Source organism: Urocampus carinirostris, chromosome 8, assembly GCF_059441175.1.
Source record: "Urocampus carinirostris isolate Australia breed hairy pipefish chromosome 8, RoL_Ucar_1.0, whole genome shotgun sequence".
NCBI classification, from domain to species: domain Eukaryota; kingdom Metazoa; phylum Chordata; class Actinopteri; order Syngnathiformes; family Syngnathidae; genus Urocampus; species Urocampus carinirostris.
In genome coordinates, this window is record NC_142356.1 from 41,581,823 (window position 1) to 41,596,689 (window position 14,867).

Genomic DNA, 14,867 nt, shown 5'->3' on the forward strand with positions numbered 1-14,867 from the left:
AGCCCGACTAATTAACTGGATTTGCTGGCCCGGCCCGAAAGGGGCCCGAAATTACATATTTTATTTATAAGGAGGGGTGATTTATGATAACAAATTAAACTCTGCCTTTTGTTACAACATCTAGGCCTAAGTTAAATAAAACTGTATAAACATTTACATATTTTATATTTCTGTGTCTGCACTGCAGATGTTACATTAAGCGACAATCTGTCATTGACGGGTTTTTTTTTTTGAGGTAGCGAAAACATTTAAGGGCGTCCGTCATTTTGACGACTTGATCATTGGGCCATAATCCACAGCAGCAGTAGTAGTACGTCCTTAAGATTTTAGCGCAGCACTTTCATTGAGTGGGTGTTGACGTGTTGTGCCCTTTTCCGACTCCTATGCAAATTCCCCCCCCCCCCCCTGATCGTATTCTATATAAAACGCTTATTAAAACAATAAAGCGAGCTAATTATAATAATTGGGAGATCCTAGTCTATATAACGCGTTTATTTAAACAATAAAGCGTGATTTTATTCTGCTAATCGCGTTTTTTAACGCGGATGAAAATGTCACCAACGTCAATGTACGCTTCCGACAAAAGCGATCGTATTCTATATAAAACGCTTATTAAAACAATAAAGCGAGCTAATTATAACAATTGGGAGATCCTAGTCTATATAACGCGTTTATTTAAACAATAAAGCGCGATCGTATTCTACAAATTGCGTTTTTTAACGCGGATGAAAATGTCACCAACGTCAATGTACGCTTCCGACAAAAGCGATCGTATTCTATATAATACGCTTTAAAACAAAACTCTTACCAGAGTGCGTTTTCCTCGTCAGTTCTCCTCTCTTGAGTTTATCCTTAACTTCTTGTTGGTCCGACTCCATATCGGGGATACCAGGCCAAAATCACGCGAATTTGCGGAGGGGAAGATTATTAAGAGGACAGCATTCACGTCACGTCACGTGCACAGAGCATGCTCTGGCTCCGTTAAAAGCAATTACAGCTCCTTCTCCGTTTTATCCAAATTATTTATTTTATAACAAGTATTCCTTGGTCTAGTATCCATACATAGTTTAAGTATATATTTTTAATGAACATATATTTATAATTATTAATTAATTTAAAAAAAAAAAAAAAAAAAAAAAAAAAAAAAAAAGCAGGACCGAACCCGACCCGACCCGACCGTATGACTGACATTTCAGGCCCGACCCGGCCCGAAATTGCCTCGGGTTCGGGTTCGGGCTCGGGCCATAAATCTTAGGTCTAATACACACCGCCCCTTTAACAACACATTTTGAAACTTTGTATTATGACTAAGTGGCCACTGGAGGGCAGTAAAAACCACATTTTCTACCTGATTTAATTCACTGCTCATATTAACAATTAGATTTACTAGCTCAGTTTTTGTGTATGGTTTTATATTTTTACTTACTGTGAGGGGATACTGGGGGAGCCAGAGCGGTGGAAGTGAATGTTTTGCCATTTTCCGTCCCGGCGATGCCACACACGAGTCTCTTCGGACTGCATTGTACGAGGCATTCCGGCCCCATCCATGTATTGGGTCAGGCGGATGTAAGCGATGCATGCTGCGTTTTCTCCAATCAGGTGCACGTGCGGGTTCAAGAGGATGGTGTGCACCGGCTTGTTGCCTTTGGAGAGGGCTGCGCGGATAGTAACATGATTATAAGACCTTATATTTGGATCATGTACTGTAAAATGATTTGTTTTCTTGTCACATTTATTTTGTATAGCCCTCTATCAAAAATGTCTGAAAATAAAAAAAATACAAGAACAAATAAGTGTACAGTGGGGCAAATGAGTACTTAGTCAACCACCAATTTTGCAAAGATATGAGAAAATATTAGAGAGGCCTGTAATGGTCAACTTGGCGAAACCAAATTAGAGTGGAAAATATGTATTTGCTCACCTACAAACAAGCAAGATTTCCGGCTGCCAAAAATGTCTAACTTCATCTAATGAGGCTTCACTTGGTACCTGTATTAACAAGACCTGTTTAAACTCATCATCAGTATTAAAAACGCATGTACACACCCCAAAACTCCACTATGGCCAAGACCAAAGAGCTGCACCAAGCAAAAAGCATTTTTTTTAAGAACAGGTTGGAATTTCTTATCTGAGGTTTGGCCTTTTCCTTGTTCCCCTAGCTAGTTTAAAATCCGTTGATGTCTTTATTTCTTAAATTAAGTACTTACTATAAAGTTATATGTTGCAGCTTTATAGTTAAATTTGATTATTAGTAGTTAGTCGTAGAGCTATATAGCTAGAAGCTAAATATAGCTAGCTAATAGCTACCTACGTTTTTCATCTTAAATAATAGAAACCGATCTACCTACTTGGTCTACTTACTGTTAATAGCTACCTGGCTTACAAGATCATCTACAAACTTGGTTAGCTAATTTAATATATAATTCAGCTAGTAGTAGAGGGCTATAGCTAGAAGTTACATTTAGCTGGGTACTAGCTAGCTAGTAGCTACATTTTATTTTTGATTAAAACAGGCCCGCCCACTGTCGTAAATGGCCAACTAGCTTACAATTTAAACTACATATTTGGCTATCTAATTTACTATTAACGCTTTATAACGGGTCTCCAACGTGGTGCCTGTGGGCACCAGGGTGCCCCCTAAGGACAGCTGACAGCCTGGGGACCTGTTCTGAATATACCTCATCAGTGCTGGGTCATTGTGATTTTCTAGTAAAATTAGGTTTTAGGGGTTGAGTGTATTTAACTCTACTTCCAAGTATTGATCTGGTAATAACACAGTAACTACATAGTAACAACGTGATAAGTTGTTATTTGACAAATGCATATCAGGGTGCCCTTTGCGCTACTAATTAACGAACAGTAACTCTTAGGTTGATAAGGTTTGGGGATTTTTCCATCTTATGTAGGCTGACACAAAGCAGTAAATGAGTAGAGAGCATACCTAAAATTTCCCGGATTCAAAAATTGAACAATAACTCTTGATAAAAGCAATACTACTATTTACTGCCCAGGAACTTAATGTAATAAAATGAGAAACTTTCTAATAAATTATTTTTAAGATGGCTTACCCAGCCATTGAGGTTTCTGGGACACAAGGAGTTGAACTATTTTTACCTCCACTGCACACATTTATAGCAACGGTCATAATTCTTGAGGGATTTTGTTCCCCAGATGTTAGCATACCTGCAGGAGCTGTGATCTGATTAGATGGAATAGATTTTGGACCTCGCAGCCCAATTCATTGTGGATTTTTCTTGTGTTTTATGTTTAAAATCGACAAACTCACCGTTCTCAAAGTAAAAGCGGTGGAAGTCGTGTCCTTCCACGAGATTTCCCAACGCCTCGGGCTCAAAGGAAGTCAAGCCGGGATCACAAATCTTGCTGTGACGGGAAAAGACGTACGAATGAGGGCAAACACTTTTTCATTAGAATAAATGAAGCAAATTTTTTTCTTATAAAATGGCTCACGCGTAGGCTTCAAAGTCCCCGTTGTTGATAGACTCAATCAACTGCTCTGTGACTTTAATGATGTCCTGTTTGCGGGCTGCAACAGAAGAACACAAGACAAACTGACCTGAAAACACTTGAAATAAGAGAAATGTTACTCAGTGTGCAGTCTTCGTATTTCTTGGCAATCATAAAGCTTTGTTTCCATAGTCATCAGGTTTATGCTTCTCCTTTTAGCATCACTTCAAGTCTTGGGACCCACCGTGAATAGATACATTACAAAAATTAAAGTATTGTATGGCCTACTTGTTGTCTTTTCACTAAGAACAGGAGATTGGGAACTGAATGAAGAAAATAAGGTATTTTGGGAAGTCATTCAGCAAATAATATATTGGCTTTTTCATGATGCTGTGACGCAAACCAAAAGCCGACCAGAATTTGATATGACGTCGACCAGTACGAGACAAGCATATTAGAGATGTAACTCTTCATACGCACAAACACCGCACCAATCAAAATGCAAAATGATTCATGCAATATAGTGGGGAAATGTCATGAAGAGGAGCAAGAAAACATCTTAATCCACACCATATCCCAGGAGTCTACTGCATTGTATACTAGTATTGAAAAAAAAAAAAAAATTCTAATGTACTGTAAAATTGCACTGAACAGAATGAGAAAATACATCTTAATCCATAACGTAAAGTGGGAATATCATATAGCAATTCTTGATAGTCTAATGTATATATATATATATATATATATATATATATATATATATATCATCTCATCTCATTAGCCGTACCGCTTATCCTCATTAGGGTCGCGGGTGGGGCTGGAGCCCATCCTAGCCATCTCCGGGCAGTGGGCAGGGGACACCCTGAACTGGTTGCCAGCCAATCGCAGGGCACACAGGGGCAGACAACTCATTCGCTCATTCACACCTAGGGACAATTTGGACCGGCCAATTCACCTGAAATGCATGTTTTTGGAACGTGGGAGGAAACCGGAGTGCCCGGAGGAAACCCACGCAAGCACGGGGAGAACATGCAAACTCCGCACAGGAAGTCTGGAGCTTGATTTGAACCCACGACAGGTTCCCATGACATGAACTGTGCCGCACAAGCGCTAACCACTGCCCCGCCGTGCTGCCCATATATATATATATATATATATATATATATATATATATATATATATATATATATATATATATATATGTATATATACAGTGGGACCTCGGTTATCGCGGTTAATGGGGACCAAAACCAAACCACCCCCGATAAGTGAAAATCCGTGAAGTAGCGGCGCACCTTAAAATCAAATGTACTTTAAAATTTAAAAAAAATAAATAATAATTTTTAAAAAATATATCTTATTATTATATATATTTTTAATTTTTTTTTTCAATTACCGTATTTTCCGCACTATAAGGCGCACCGGGTTATAGGGCGCACCCCGAAAAAATAGTTTTTGGTCCTATTTTTATAGGCGCTACAATGGGAACGTGGACAAAACAGTCAGATAGTTCAGTCCAACTTATTACCCCCTTAACATTCCGAAAGCTTGCAAAGACGCAAATACGTGTCGAGAACACGTGCGGATGCGGTGTCCGTAAGATGTCACTCAAATGCATCGTTCCATCATTCGGAAGGTTAAAGTCTTGGGATTCAAGAAATGATAACCATTCCTTAGTATCTATTTTCTTTTTCGCTCGCAACTTTACTGTGCATATGACAATAAACACTTAGAATTGAGTTTAATTTAAAAATAGACACTCCATTCCATCCATTATCTGCACAGCTTATCACAGAAACATCGAGTTCAGTCTGAAACAAGATACAGGGACAATATAAACCCCGGAATAGCTCACCGAAGTCGTTGTGTTCATAATAATGTGCAGGCAATGTCCTCTTATATCCGTGAGGGTAGTAAATCCAGGAGAATACAATATTTACAAATACAGAATAGAAAAAAATGCTTTCTCTATGCCGTCAGCCACATGCTATACGCATTCATCTTTTTCGGCCAATTGCAGGCTTTGTTTGCCGTTCAAGCCAATGGCAGCCTGTAAATGATAAAAAGGATCCGCCCCTTGACCTCCGAATAACTTTAGCCAATAGAGATCGATTCAAATGATGATTGACACATTGGTTAGCCAATGAAACGCCGGTAAATAAATCCCAGCATACACCGCGTACTACTTGGCGTTCGGGGGAAAATCTAGTCGGCGGCTGCAAGTTGGTTGGAAAACTTTGCAACTTTAAAATTGATCCATAAATAAGGCGCACTGTATTATAAGGCGCATGGTCAGCTTTTGAAAAAAAAAAAGGCTTTTAGGTGCACCTTATAGTGCGGAAAATACGGTATTGTTATTTTTTTAGACCTGCCAAGCTCTGAACCCGCGAACGTGGAACCACGAAGTAGCGACGCCCCTTTAAAAATGCTTACTTTTTTTTTTATTATTATTTTATTATTATTATTTTTTAGACCTGCGAAGCTCTGAACCCGCGAACATGGAACCACGAAGTAGCGACGGCCCTTCAAAAATGCTTAAAAAAAAATATATATATACATTTTTTAATTTTTTTATTATTTCATTCTATTATTATTTTTTAGACCTGCCAAGCTCTGAACCACGAAGTAGCGACGCCCCTTTAAAAATGCTTACTTTTTTTTTTTTTAATTATTTTATTATTATTTTTTTTTAGACCTGCGAAGCTCTGAACCCGCGATAATGGAACCACGAAGTAGCGATGGCCCTTCAAAAATGCTTAATATATATATATATATATATATATATATATATATATATATATATATATATATTTCTTTTTTTTTTAATTATTTTATTCCATTATTATTATTTTTTAGACCTGCGAAGGTCTGAACCCGCAAACGTGAAACCGCGAACGTGGAACCACGAAGTAGCGACGGCCCTTCAAAAATGCTTAAAATATATATATATAAATATATATATATATATATATATATATATATATATATATATATATATATATATATATATATATATATATATATTTTTTTTTTTTTATTTTTATTTTTTTTTTTATTATTTAATTATTTTATTTTAATATTATTATTTTTTAGACCTGCGAAGCTCTGAACCCGCGAACGTGAAACCACGAAGTAGCGACGGCCCTTCAAAAATGCTTAGAAAAAAAAAAAAAAAATATATATATATATATATATATATATATATATATATATATATATATATATATATTTATTTATTTATTTTTTTTTTAATTATTTTATTTTAATATTATTATTTTTTAGACCTGCGAAGCTCTGAACCCGCGAACATGGAACCACAAAGTAGCGACGCCCCTTCAAAAATGCTTTAAAAAAAAAAGTTTGTTTTAGTAGCGAGGTCCCACTGTGTGTTTAATTTTTTTTTTATGTAAAAAAAATAAATGTATCCCCCCATTGTACCTTTTATGTATTTGTATTTTTATTGCAGTAAAAAACATTACTCAACTCAAGAATGTGTTACATTACCTTTAGTGTTATTGGTGCAGGCTTGGGGATATTGAAAAAAAAAGACTTCTTTCATGCAACAACAAAAAAAGCATTTGTGATAAGAAGCACATATTAAACTGTAGAAAGGAATTCATTCCTTTACTGTCATCGACGTCTATAGCCGTCAAAGGTAGCGAATAAGTTAATGCCCATGACTTGTATAGCTGTCAATGGCAGTGAGTTAGTTTCTAAGAATAAAAGTGAAGAGGATTTTTTAGAAAGCTAATAGAAATGTAATTTCAATTACAAGCGTCGCTACAATTAGAAAGGTGGGAAGCAAAAATCAATCTGAGAAAAAAAATCAAAAAGGAAAATGGAAAAAGATATTGGGTTATATGAACAAAAAACAGAACCTGGGTGTGGAAATTTGCTGACAAGTGTTAACAAGCGCAGCGCTTTCGTTGTTGGTTGGAGAAAAGGAAAGACGGAAAAGCACACAGTGGAAAAGATTGGTGAAGAGTGGCGCAGGTAAGGACTTAATACATGGCAGTCAGGGTTATTCTAAAAAAAATATCTAAAACAGTTACTATTTACATGTTAAATAATACCATTAGTGACGAAATCTGAATACAATAGAACTGCAGTAATATAACTTGATTAATTTTGATCACTCCAATACCTAATATGCTAATAAAAGACTATAACCTAAATGTTCCTGACTTTTGTTTTAATTGAAATGAACAATGTAACCATGAAAATCTGAGTGTGCTGCGTGTGTGTGGAATGAATGGGACAGGAGAGAGAGAGAGAGAGAGAGAGAGAGAGACAGAGAGAGAGAGAGAGAGAGACAGAGAGAGAGAGAGAGGGACAGAGACAGAGACAGAGAGAGAGAGAGAGAGAGAGAGACAGAGACACAGAGAGAGAGACAGAGACAGAGAGAGAGACAGAGAGAGACAGAGACAGAGACAGAGACAGAGACAGAGAGACAGAGAGAGAGACAGAGAGAGAGACAGAGAGACAGAGAGAGAGACAGAGAGAGAGACAGAGAGACAGAGAGAGAGACAGAGACAGAGAAGGGAATGGACATGGAATGTAAACATGCCATGTATTCCGTTACCCCCCAAGCCTGAAGGCAGTTTAGGGACTAGCCCTACCTTTTACGTCTTCGTCTTCGATGGTGGTGTTGGCGCTCTCGATTGATTCCTGGACAATAAAATAAGCATTTGTGGGTATTTATCTAAAGATATGATAGTAGAGTCAACAGCAGTTGGTCATAAATATTGATTGCTGCAAAAATATATACATAATATATACATAATAAGGACCATTTCTTTTTTTTGCAAAACAAAAAAATTACCCAAAAACCTCAAAAAATTAAATTTGTTCATCTCCAAGAATTAAGTTATTTTGTTGGGGAAATTGGAGGTTCGATAATCGAGAGAAAAGTCTTCTCATATGTGGATAAGGAAAGTCGACAGAAGCCAGCCTCGTAGGAGGGAGAATCTTTATTGTTTCGTCAATCAAGATCTCAGAGAGCTGGGAACATGACAATGTTTTTAAAGCTTCAATTGAGTACACCCCAAAAGGCGGTCCTGTATCACGTATCAAGATAGGAATTTTGTTTTTCTCGATTGCCTCCTTACAAGGAGATAGTTCTTCCAAACAAACAGAGGTCAGTTTGTTCAGAGCGTCCCGTCCCTTGCACGCTATCTTCAAGGAAACTTAATTGTCTGCCAAGAATTTCCCGAACTGATGTCAACATGACCTCTTCTCACAACTGTAAGCAAGTCTTTCTAAATTTCTAAATGTATGCAAATCTATTCTACAAATGCAAATGTATTTACCACAACAATTTTAGTCTGAAATTGTTTTGTTTTTAAATGTGTCCAACGTATTTATCATAAAATTGTTTAAGTAAAAAAATAAAAGAGAAGGAAAATAGTGCTATGGGTTATAACAGGGGTCGGCAACCTATGACATGCGTACCAGCACTGGCACGCGAGGGGTTAACCAGTGGCACGCGAGCGCACGTCAAAGTAATAATGATTTTTTTTTAAATGCGCATTTTTACCTGAAATGTTGACATTTTCATTGCGCACTATGTTGTTTAGCGGCTTTACGGTGAGCGTGTCTGCGCGGTGCCTCGCAGAGGAGAGATCCGTGTTTTAACCCTCCCACAGAAACACCGGCGTGCGATAAATGAACGAATCTCGTTCTTTCCAGCCAGCGTGGACAGATGACTGGGGCTTTGTGCAAAAAATGTTTGTACATTATGCCTCGAGAGCGTTGTACCTCGCACGTCAAGTGTTAAAAGTCATTACGAGACGAAACATGAACATGAATTCAAGGACGAGTCTGAAAAGGCGTATACATTAAAATGTGCTGTGTCCAGGTATGGTGTCGTGCCTAGATCTGAATCCCCTGCAAAATCTTCCCCCATCGCGTGAATGCGCATTCTGCTGCGCTTGCGACAAAAGCGATCGTATTCTATATAATAAGTTTATTAAAAGAATAAAGCGAGCTAATTAAAACTATTAAGCGATCGTAGTCTATATAACGCATTGATTAAAACAATAAAGCACGATCGTATTCTACAAAATGCGTTTGTTAAACCGGATGCAAAAGTCACCAACACCAGAGACGAATCAATGTACGCTATGATATCCACGATCACAACTAATTGTGCACAAATAGCCTTTATTTGATGTACAATAATAGCCATATGTAATGTATTTTTATTGTGAATGAAACCCTGGTTGCATTGAATACCACGGTGTAAACAAATCTGGGGTTTTTTTTTTTCATTTAAAATCGGACTTCCCCGACTACACTGTTTGCAAAGTAAGACACACTTCAAACTTATTATGTTTTTTTGGCTTCGGGATCCAACTACAGAGGAATACCTCCACTTTGTGATGTGTTACTGAATAAGTGTTCGACAAATCTAGATTGTTTTTATTATTATCATCATTACTAAAAATAGTAATATTATGAGAAACGTCTGAAACTCTTCAAAATCACTGTGCTGACATTTTTATGTCACAGAAGGTTACCCTGGAAGTCACAGCTCTGTATCTCAAACAGGTTCCATTTTAGCAGGGGAGTCAGATTTTGGCAGGTAAAATGCCTGCCAAAATACCCCCCCCCCTGCTAACTCCTGAATAAATAGTCCGAATAACCCCCAAATCACTGGACTGCCATATTTATGTCACAGAAGGTTACCCTAGAAAACACAAGTCTACTGTATACCTCAAACAGGGTCAAATTAAGGAGGGGAGTCAGATTTTGGCAGTTTGTTGATGAACAAGAATAGTGGAAGATAAGAATATGTCAGTTATACGATTTCAATGTATATCCCTGCTGTATATTAAGACTGGTGTAAAATTACAGCCTAGTTGGATGTAAAAAAATTATTGTGCGAGTCATTAATCTTGGTGTGGCACACTGATTTACAAGGAGATTTGAAAGTGGCACTCCACACCAAAAAGGTTGCTGACCCCTAGGTTATAGGAATAAGGCAATGATTCATATCAAATAAACAATTATAAGAAATAATAACCTCAGAAAAAAAGGTTTTCTAGCTTTGCAGCAGTGTTGAAGCTTTAACTCAAGTTATCTTTAAAGCTTTGGCATTGTCAAAGTTAAGGCTTTAAAGGTGATTTAACTCAAAAGTTAAAAAGTTAGTTTAAATATGCTTTTCTTGAGTTAAATCATTTTTAAGACTTTGACATCGTCATTGTTAAAGCTTTAAAGATGACAATTTGTGAACCCTGACCTGATCGCAATGCATTGCATTTTTTTCTGCTCTGATACAAAAAAAAACATTCATTCAACCGAACCTCAGAATTACGCTATTAGGCAAGCATAGGATATTTTTCAAGAACAAAAAAAGCCAAAACAATACCTTGTTTCCATCCACGGGGTTATGGATGACAGTTGTTTGTGGTTCCTGAAAGAGCATGTGAGAACATGTGTGACCTAATCGTCATCAACAGACCACCGAAAGTTATTTATAGATAGCAAAACAAAGGAAACAAAGAGTGAAAAAAGCTATTTTCTCACTACAGTACTCTGTTAGTAGAGTAGTGGTAATGTTTAAAGGCAGTCTTGCATCTAACAATTCCATCCATCTATCTATCTAATCAAATAGCTTTGAAGAACCCCCCCCTACTGACAATCTCTGACCTTCTAATCACTCACGCAGATTACGCAAGATTAAAACATCATGGTGCATGTGTGTGCATGTGCGTGCAGTGCAGTGCATGTGCGTGCAGTGCATGTGCATGTGCGCGCGGCGCAGGCATTGCCGCCAAGGAGGCCGCATCTTTAGACACGCATCCATAAAACATGCTTTCTTGTCTACTATCTCATGCAGATGAAGGGAGAATGGACATGCGTGCATGCATTTGTGCATGGGTATGGAGAAAAGATGGCAGAAAGGTACTTTTGAGATAGTAACTCACCGGATTTCATACTATTGTATCCTCACCCCCAAAAAAAATGTGCATGCTTTTTCTAATTCAAGTGCTGCAAAGCCCTGATAGCTAGCTCACTCATTCAGGGATAGCCCAAACATTTTCCACCCTGGTCAAAAGATTAGGTACAGCTGTAAGGGCCCGGTCACACAGCCGTTTGCGTCTGAATCACGGCCAGAAATTTCTGCCCGTGAAGCAGACGATGTTGGACGCTTTGAGATCGCCATACAGCCGAGATACAGCAGTGCTTTACACGCGGTCGGAAATTCACACGCAGTTGGCAGCGCGAAAACGTTTTGCGCTGCTCGAAACTTTAGGGCCCGGTCAACAAGTCTTTCACGGGCGTATCGAGGCTGAATCACGGCCAGAAATTTCTGCTCGTGAAGCAGACGATGTTGGACGCTTTGAGATCGCCATATAGACGAGATACAGCAGTGCTTTACACGCAGTCGGAAATTCACACGCGGTTGGCCGCGCAAAAAAGTTTTGCGCTGCTCAAAACTTTAGACCACGTGTAACCGCGGGCGGCACACGAGGTAATGACGCGGAACGACGTGCTCTGGCCGCGGCCAGGGCGTGGTTACACATGGGTAGGACGCGAAATTTCAGCGGGTAATCGTGGGTGGAGCACGGTCATAGCATGTTCTGCGCCTGTATCGCAGTGTTATTACGTGAAATTGGCGTGTTACGCGTGTGACGGTCAAACGCCTTTCTCCGCGTATATACAGCGCGATTTGCCGAGCACACGTCAGTTGTGCACGAGACGTCAAGGGTGGACATGGATCCCCGTCACCGTAGTGACCTCGTCTTAATCCATTTTTATTTCTTGACATTTCTTTTCATTTCATAACAAGATAATAAAATAAAAATGAAAAACTATTACAATAACAGATAGGCTTCTTCGGTGCCATAGCTTGAAATCTTGATCTTCACGGGACTGTGTCTTGAGCGGTTATGATTTCTACAGCCCGATCAAATGCCGAGAAATGCATCCCTGCCGAGCTTTGCATCCCCTCGCTACAACAACCTCTTTTACCTCGTTTTATCTCACTTTTAGGGAATGTAATGGCGAACATATAACCAAATCCACTTTCGTCTTGCATTTGTTGGGAATGTAATACAACATAAACCATTCCGTCTTTGTTTTTGTTGTGAACGTAATCGAACGGTAATGCACACCGTATATAAATCACTTTTGAGAACTGTTATGCACTCTACCGTAAAACTTATTATGCAGAAATAAGCTTTATGGTAGAGTACATAACAGTTTCAATACGAGCGATTTGAATAGAAAAAGGCAAAATAAACATGTTACCTGCTCAAAAGTGATTTGTATACGGCGTGCATTACCGTTCGATTACATTCACAACAAATACAAAGACGGAATGGTTTAAGTTGTATTACATTCCCAACAAATGCAAGACGAAGTGGTTTTGGTTATATGTTCACCATTAAATTCCCTAAAAGTGATATAAAAGTGAGATAAAACGAGGTAAAAGTGGTTGTAGTAGCGAGGGGATGCAAAGCTCGGCAAGGATGCATTTATCGGCATAACGCCGGCTCGGCAGCTTTTATACCCGTGGTCCACACGAGAAAATGACGCGATGAGGAAGCGGAACAGTCGCCGGCGTCTGTTTTGCGGGCATACCACCGATGAACAGCGGGTTGGCCAATTTTGCGCATTTTCCATCGCGGGCAACCACGGGCAAAAAAAAACGCAAAATTTTACCCGCGATACAGACGCAAACGGCTGTGTGACCGGGCCCTTTAGTCAAACAAGGTCCAGTACAAAAAGTACGATGAAATTATATAATATCGGTATCCATTTGCATTGAGAATTCTTAGTTGTACGATTTTTTTATTTTTCATTAATTTTTTTGGCGCAATAATCGTTTATTAACTTTAAAATAACACACTATTTATTTATGTATTTTCCAGTCTATAAATCGCTCCTGAGTGTAATTTGCGCAATGCCTATGAAAGCACAAATAGCAGTGGTCACCAATCTTTTTAGAGCTGAGAGTGACATTTTGTGACTAATTAGCTAAAAGGGCTACAAGTTTACTATGCATTTCTAAAATAACATGTTATCACTTTGCTATTGCAATGTTTTTATTATGTTAATAGCATGTTGTAATTATAGGGTAATACCAGGCTCAATAAACCACTAAAACAACTGCCTTGTATAAAGGCACCGAGTGATTTACATATTGTATATAAATTATGAGATGATTAATAAAAGAAATAGTAGAACTGTTAACTGGTTATTTAAAAATCGTGATCATGTTAATCAATGATTTCCCATGACATTTAGAAAACCTTTGTGAGCCAAATTGCAAGGACACATCACCGGTGAACAAGTCTGCAGGCTTTTAAGGTGTTTATATTTTGCCAGTTTCTGTGGCAGACTAAGAAACTAGTCCTCATCATAGAAGAAAATGTTTATTTTTTTGGGGCGTAGAAAAAGAAACTAGTTGAAGGCGTAGAAAAAGAAGTTAGTTCTTTGCATAAAAGAAGGCAATGCTAGTTTTTGGCACTAATGTAGTAGCTAGTCCATGCTGCAGAAGAACACTGCTGGCTGGCATATTAAAATACAGTCGTTTTCAGCAGAAAGAAAGATGACAATAGTTTTGGCATTGAATTAATAATGTCGCTAGTTTTCTTGGTAGAAGAAGAAGTTAGTTCTCATCATACAAGAAGATAACGATAGTTTTTGGCAGAAACAGTATTGTAGTTTTTGGCGTAGAAGACATTGCTGGTTTTTGGCATTGAACGGTCAGCTAGTTCTTAGCGAAGAATCGGAAAAACGCTAGCTTTAGGCGTAGAAATTAATTTTCGAGGTAGAAGAAGAAAATAGTTTTCATCACAGAAGGAGGCAATGCTAGTTTTTGGCATCGAAGAACATGCTCGTTTTTGGCACAAAAGAAGACGCTAGGTTTTGTCAAAAAAAGAAAACCCTAGTTTCAGGTATAAAGAAAGATGGTAATAGTTTTAGGTGTTGACATTTACTTTGATAGTTTTTGGGGTGTAAAAAAGGCTACTTTTCATCATAGAAGAAGACAATGCTAGTTTTTGTCAGAGAAGAACAGGCTAGTTTTGGGCAAAGAAGAAGACAATGCTAGTTTTGGCCTATAAGAAAAAGCAAGTTCTAGGCAAAAAAGAAGCCAACACTAGTTTTTGGCATAAGGAAAACACTAGTTTTAGTCAGAGAAATATGGCAATAGTTTTAGGCATGGACAATAATTTTGATAGTTGTCTGAAAAATACGCCAGACAATGTTGGTTTTTGGCATAGACGAATGAGCTAGATTTTGGCATAAAAGAAGATAGTACTTGGTGCAGAAGAGAATGATTATTGTTAGTACATATAAAGAGGCAATTTTTTGTCATGGAAAATTATTATGTTTTTGGCGTAGAGAAAATATGGCTACTTATCAGAGTAGAAGAAGAAGCTAGTTTTTCC

The 14,867-nt window shown here is 38.1% G+C and overlaps 1 protein-coding gene across 7 annotated transcripts in view; it reads right to left on the bottom strand.

The window, feature by feature from the left end:
- camk2d2 (calcium/calmodulin-dependent protein kinase (CaM kinase) II delta 2) overlaps window positions 1–14,867 on the bottom strand; it is an 84,855-nt gene that overhangs the window by 3,750 nt on the left and 66,238 nt on the right. For 4 of the 7 annotated variants that reach the window (XM_088342727.1, XM_088342724.1, XM_088342725.1 and 1 more), the window contains 5 exons: window positions 10,835–10,879; window positions 8,085–8,133; window positions 3,469–3,544; window positions 3,287–3,381; window positions 1,427–1,655 (listed from right to left, as the gene is read on the bottom strand). In XM_088342727.1, coding sequence (XP_088198853.1) covers window positions 1,427–1,655; window positions 3,287–3,381; window positions 3,469–3,544; window positions 8,085–8,133; window positions 10,835–10,879 — 494 coding nt within the window. Of the gene's footprint in view, window positions 1–1,422; window positions 1,656–3,286; window positions 3,382–3,468; window positions 3,545–8,084; window positions 8,134–10,834; window positions 10,880–14,867 lie in introns of those variants that run through there. The other 3 variants (XM_088342728.1, XM_088342729.1, XM_088342726.1) reach the window with 1 other exon arrangement.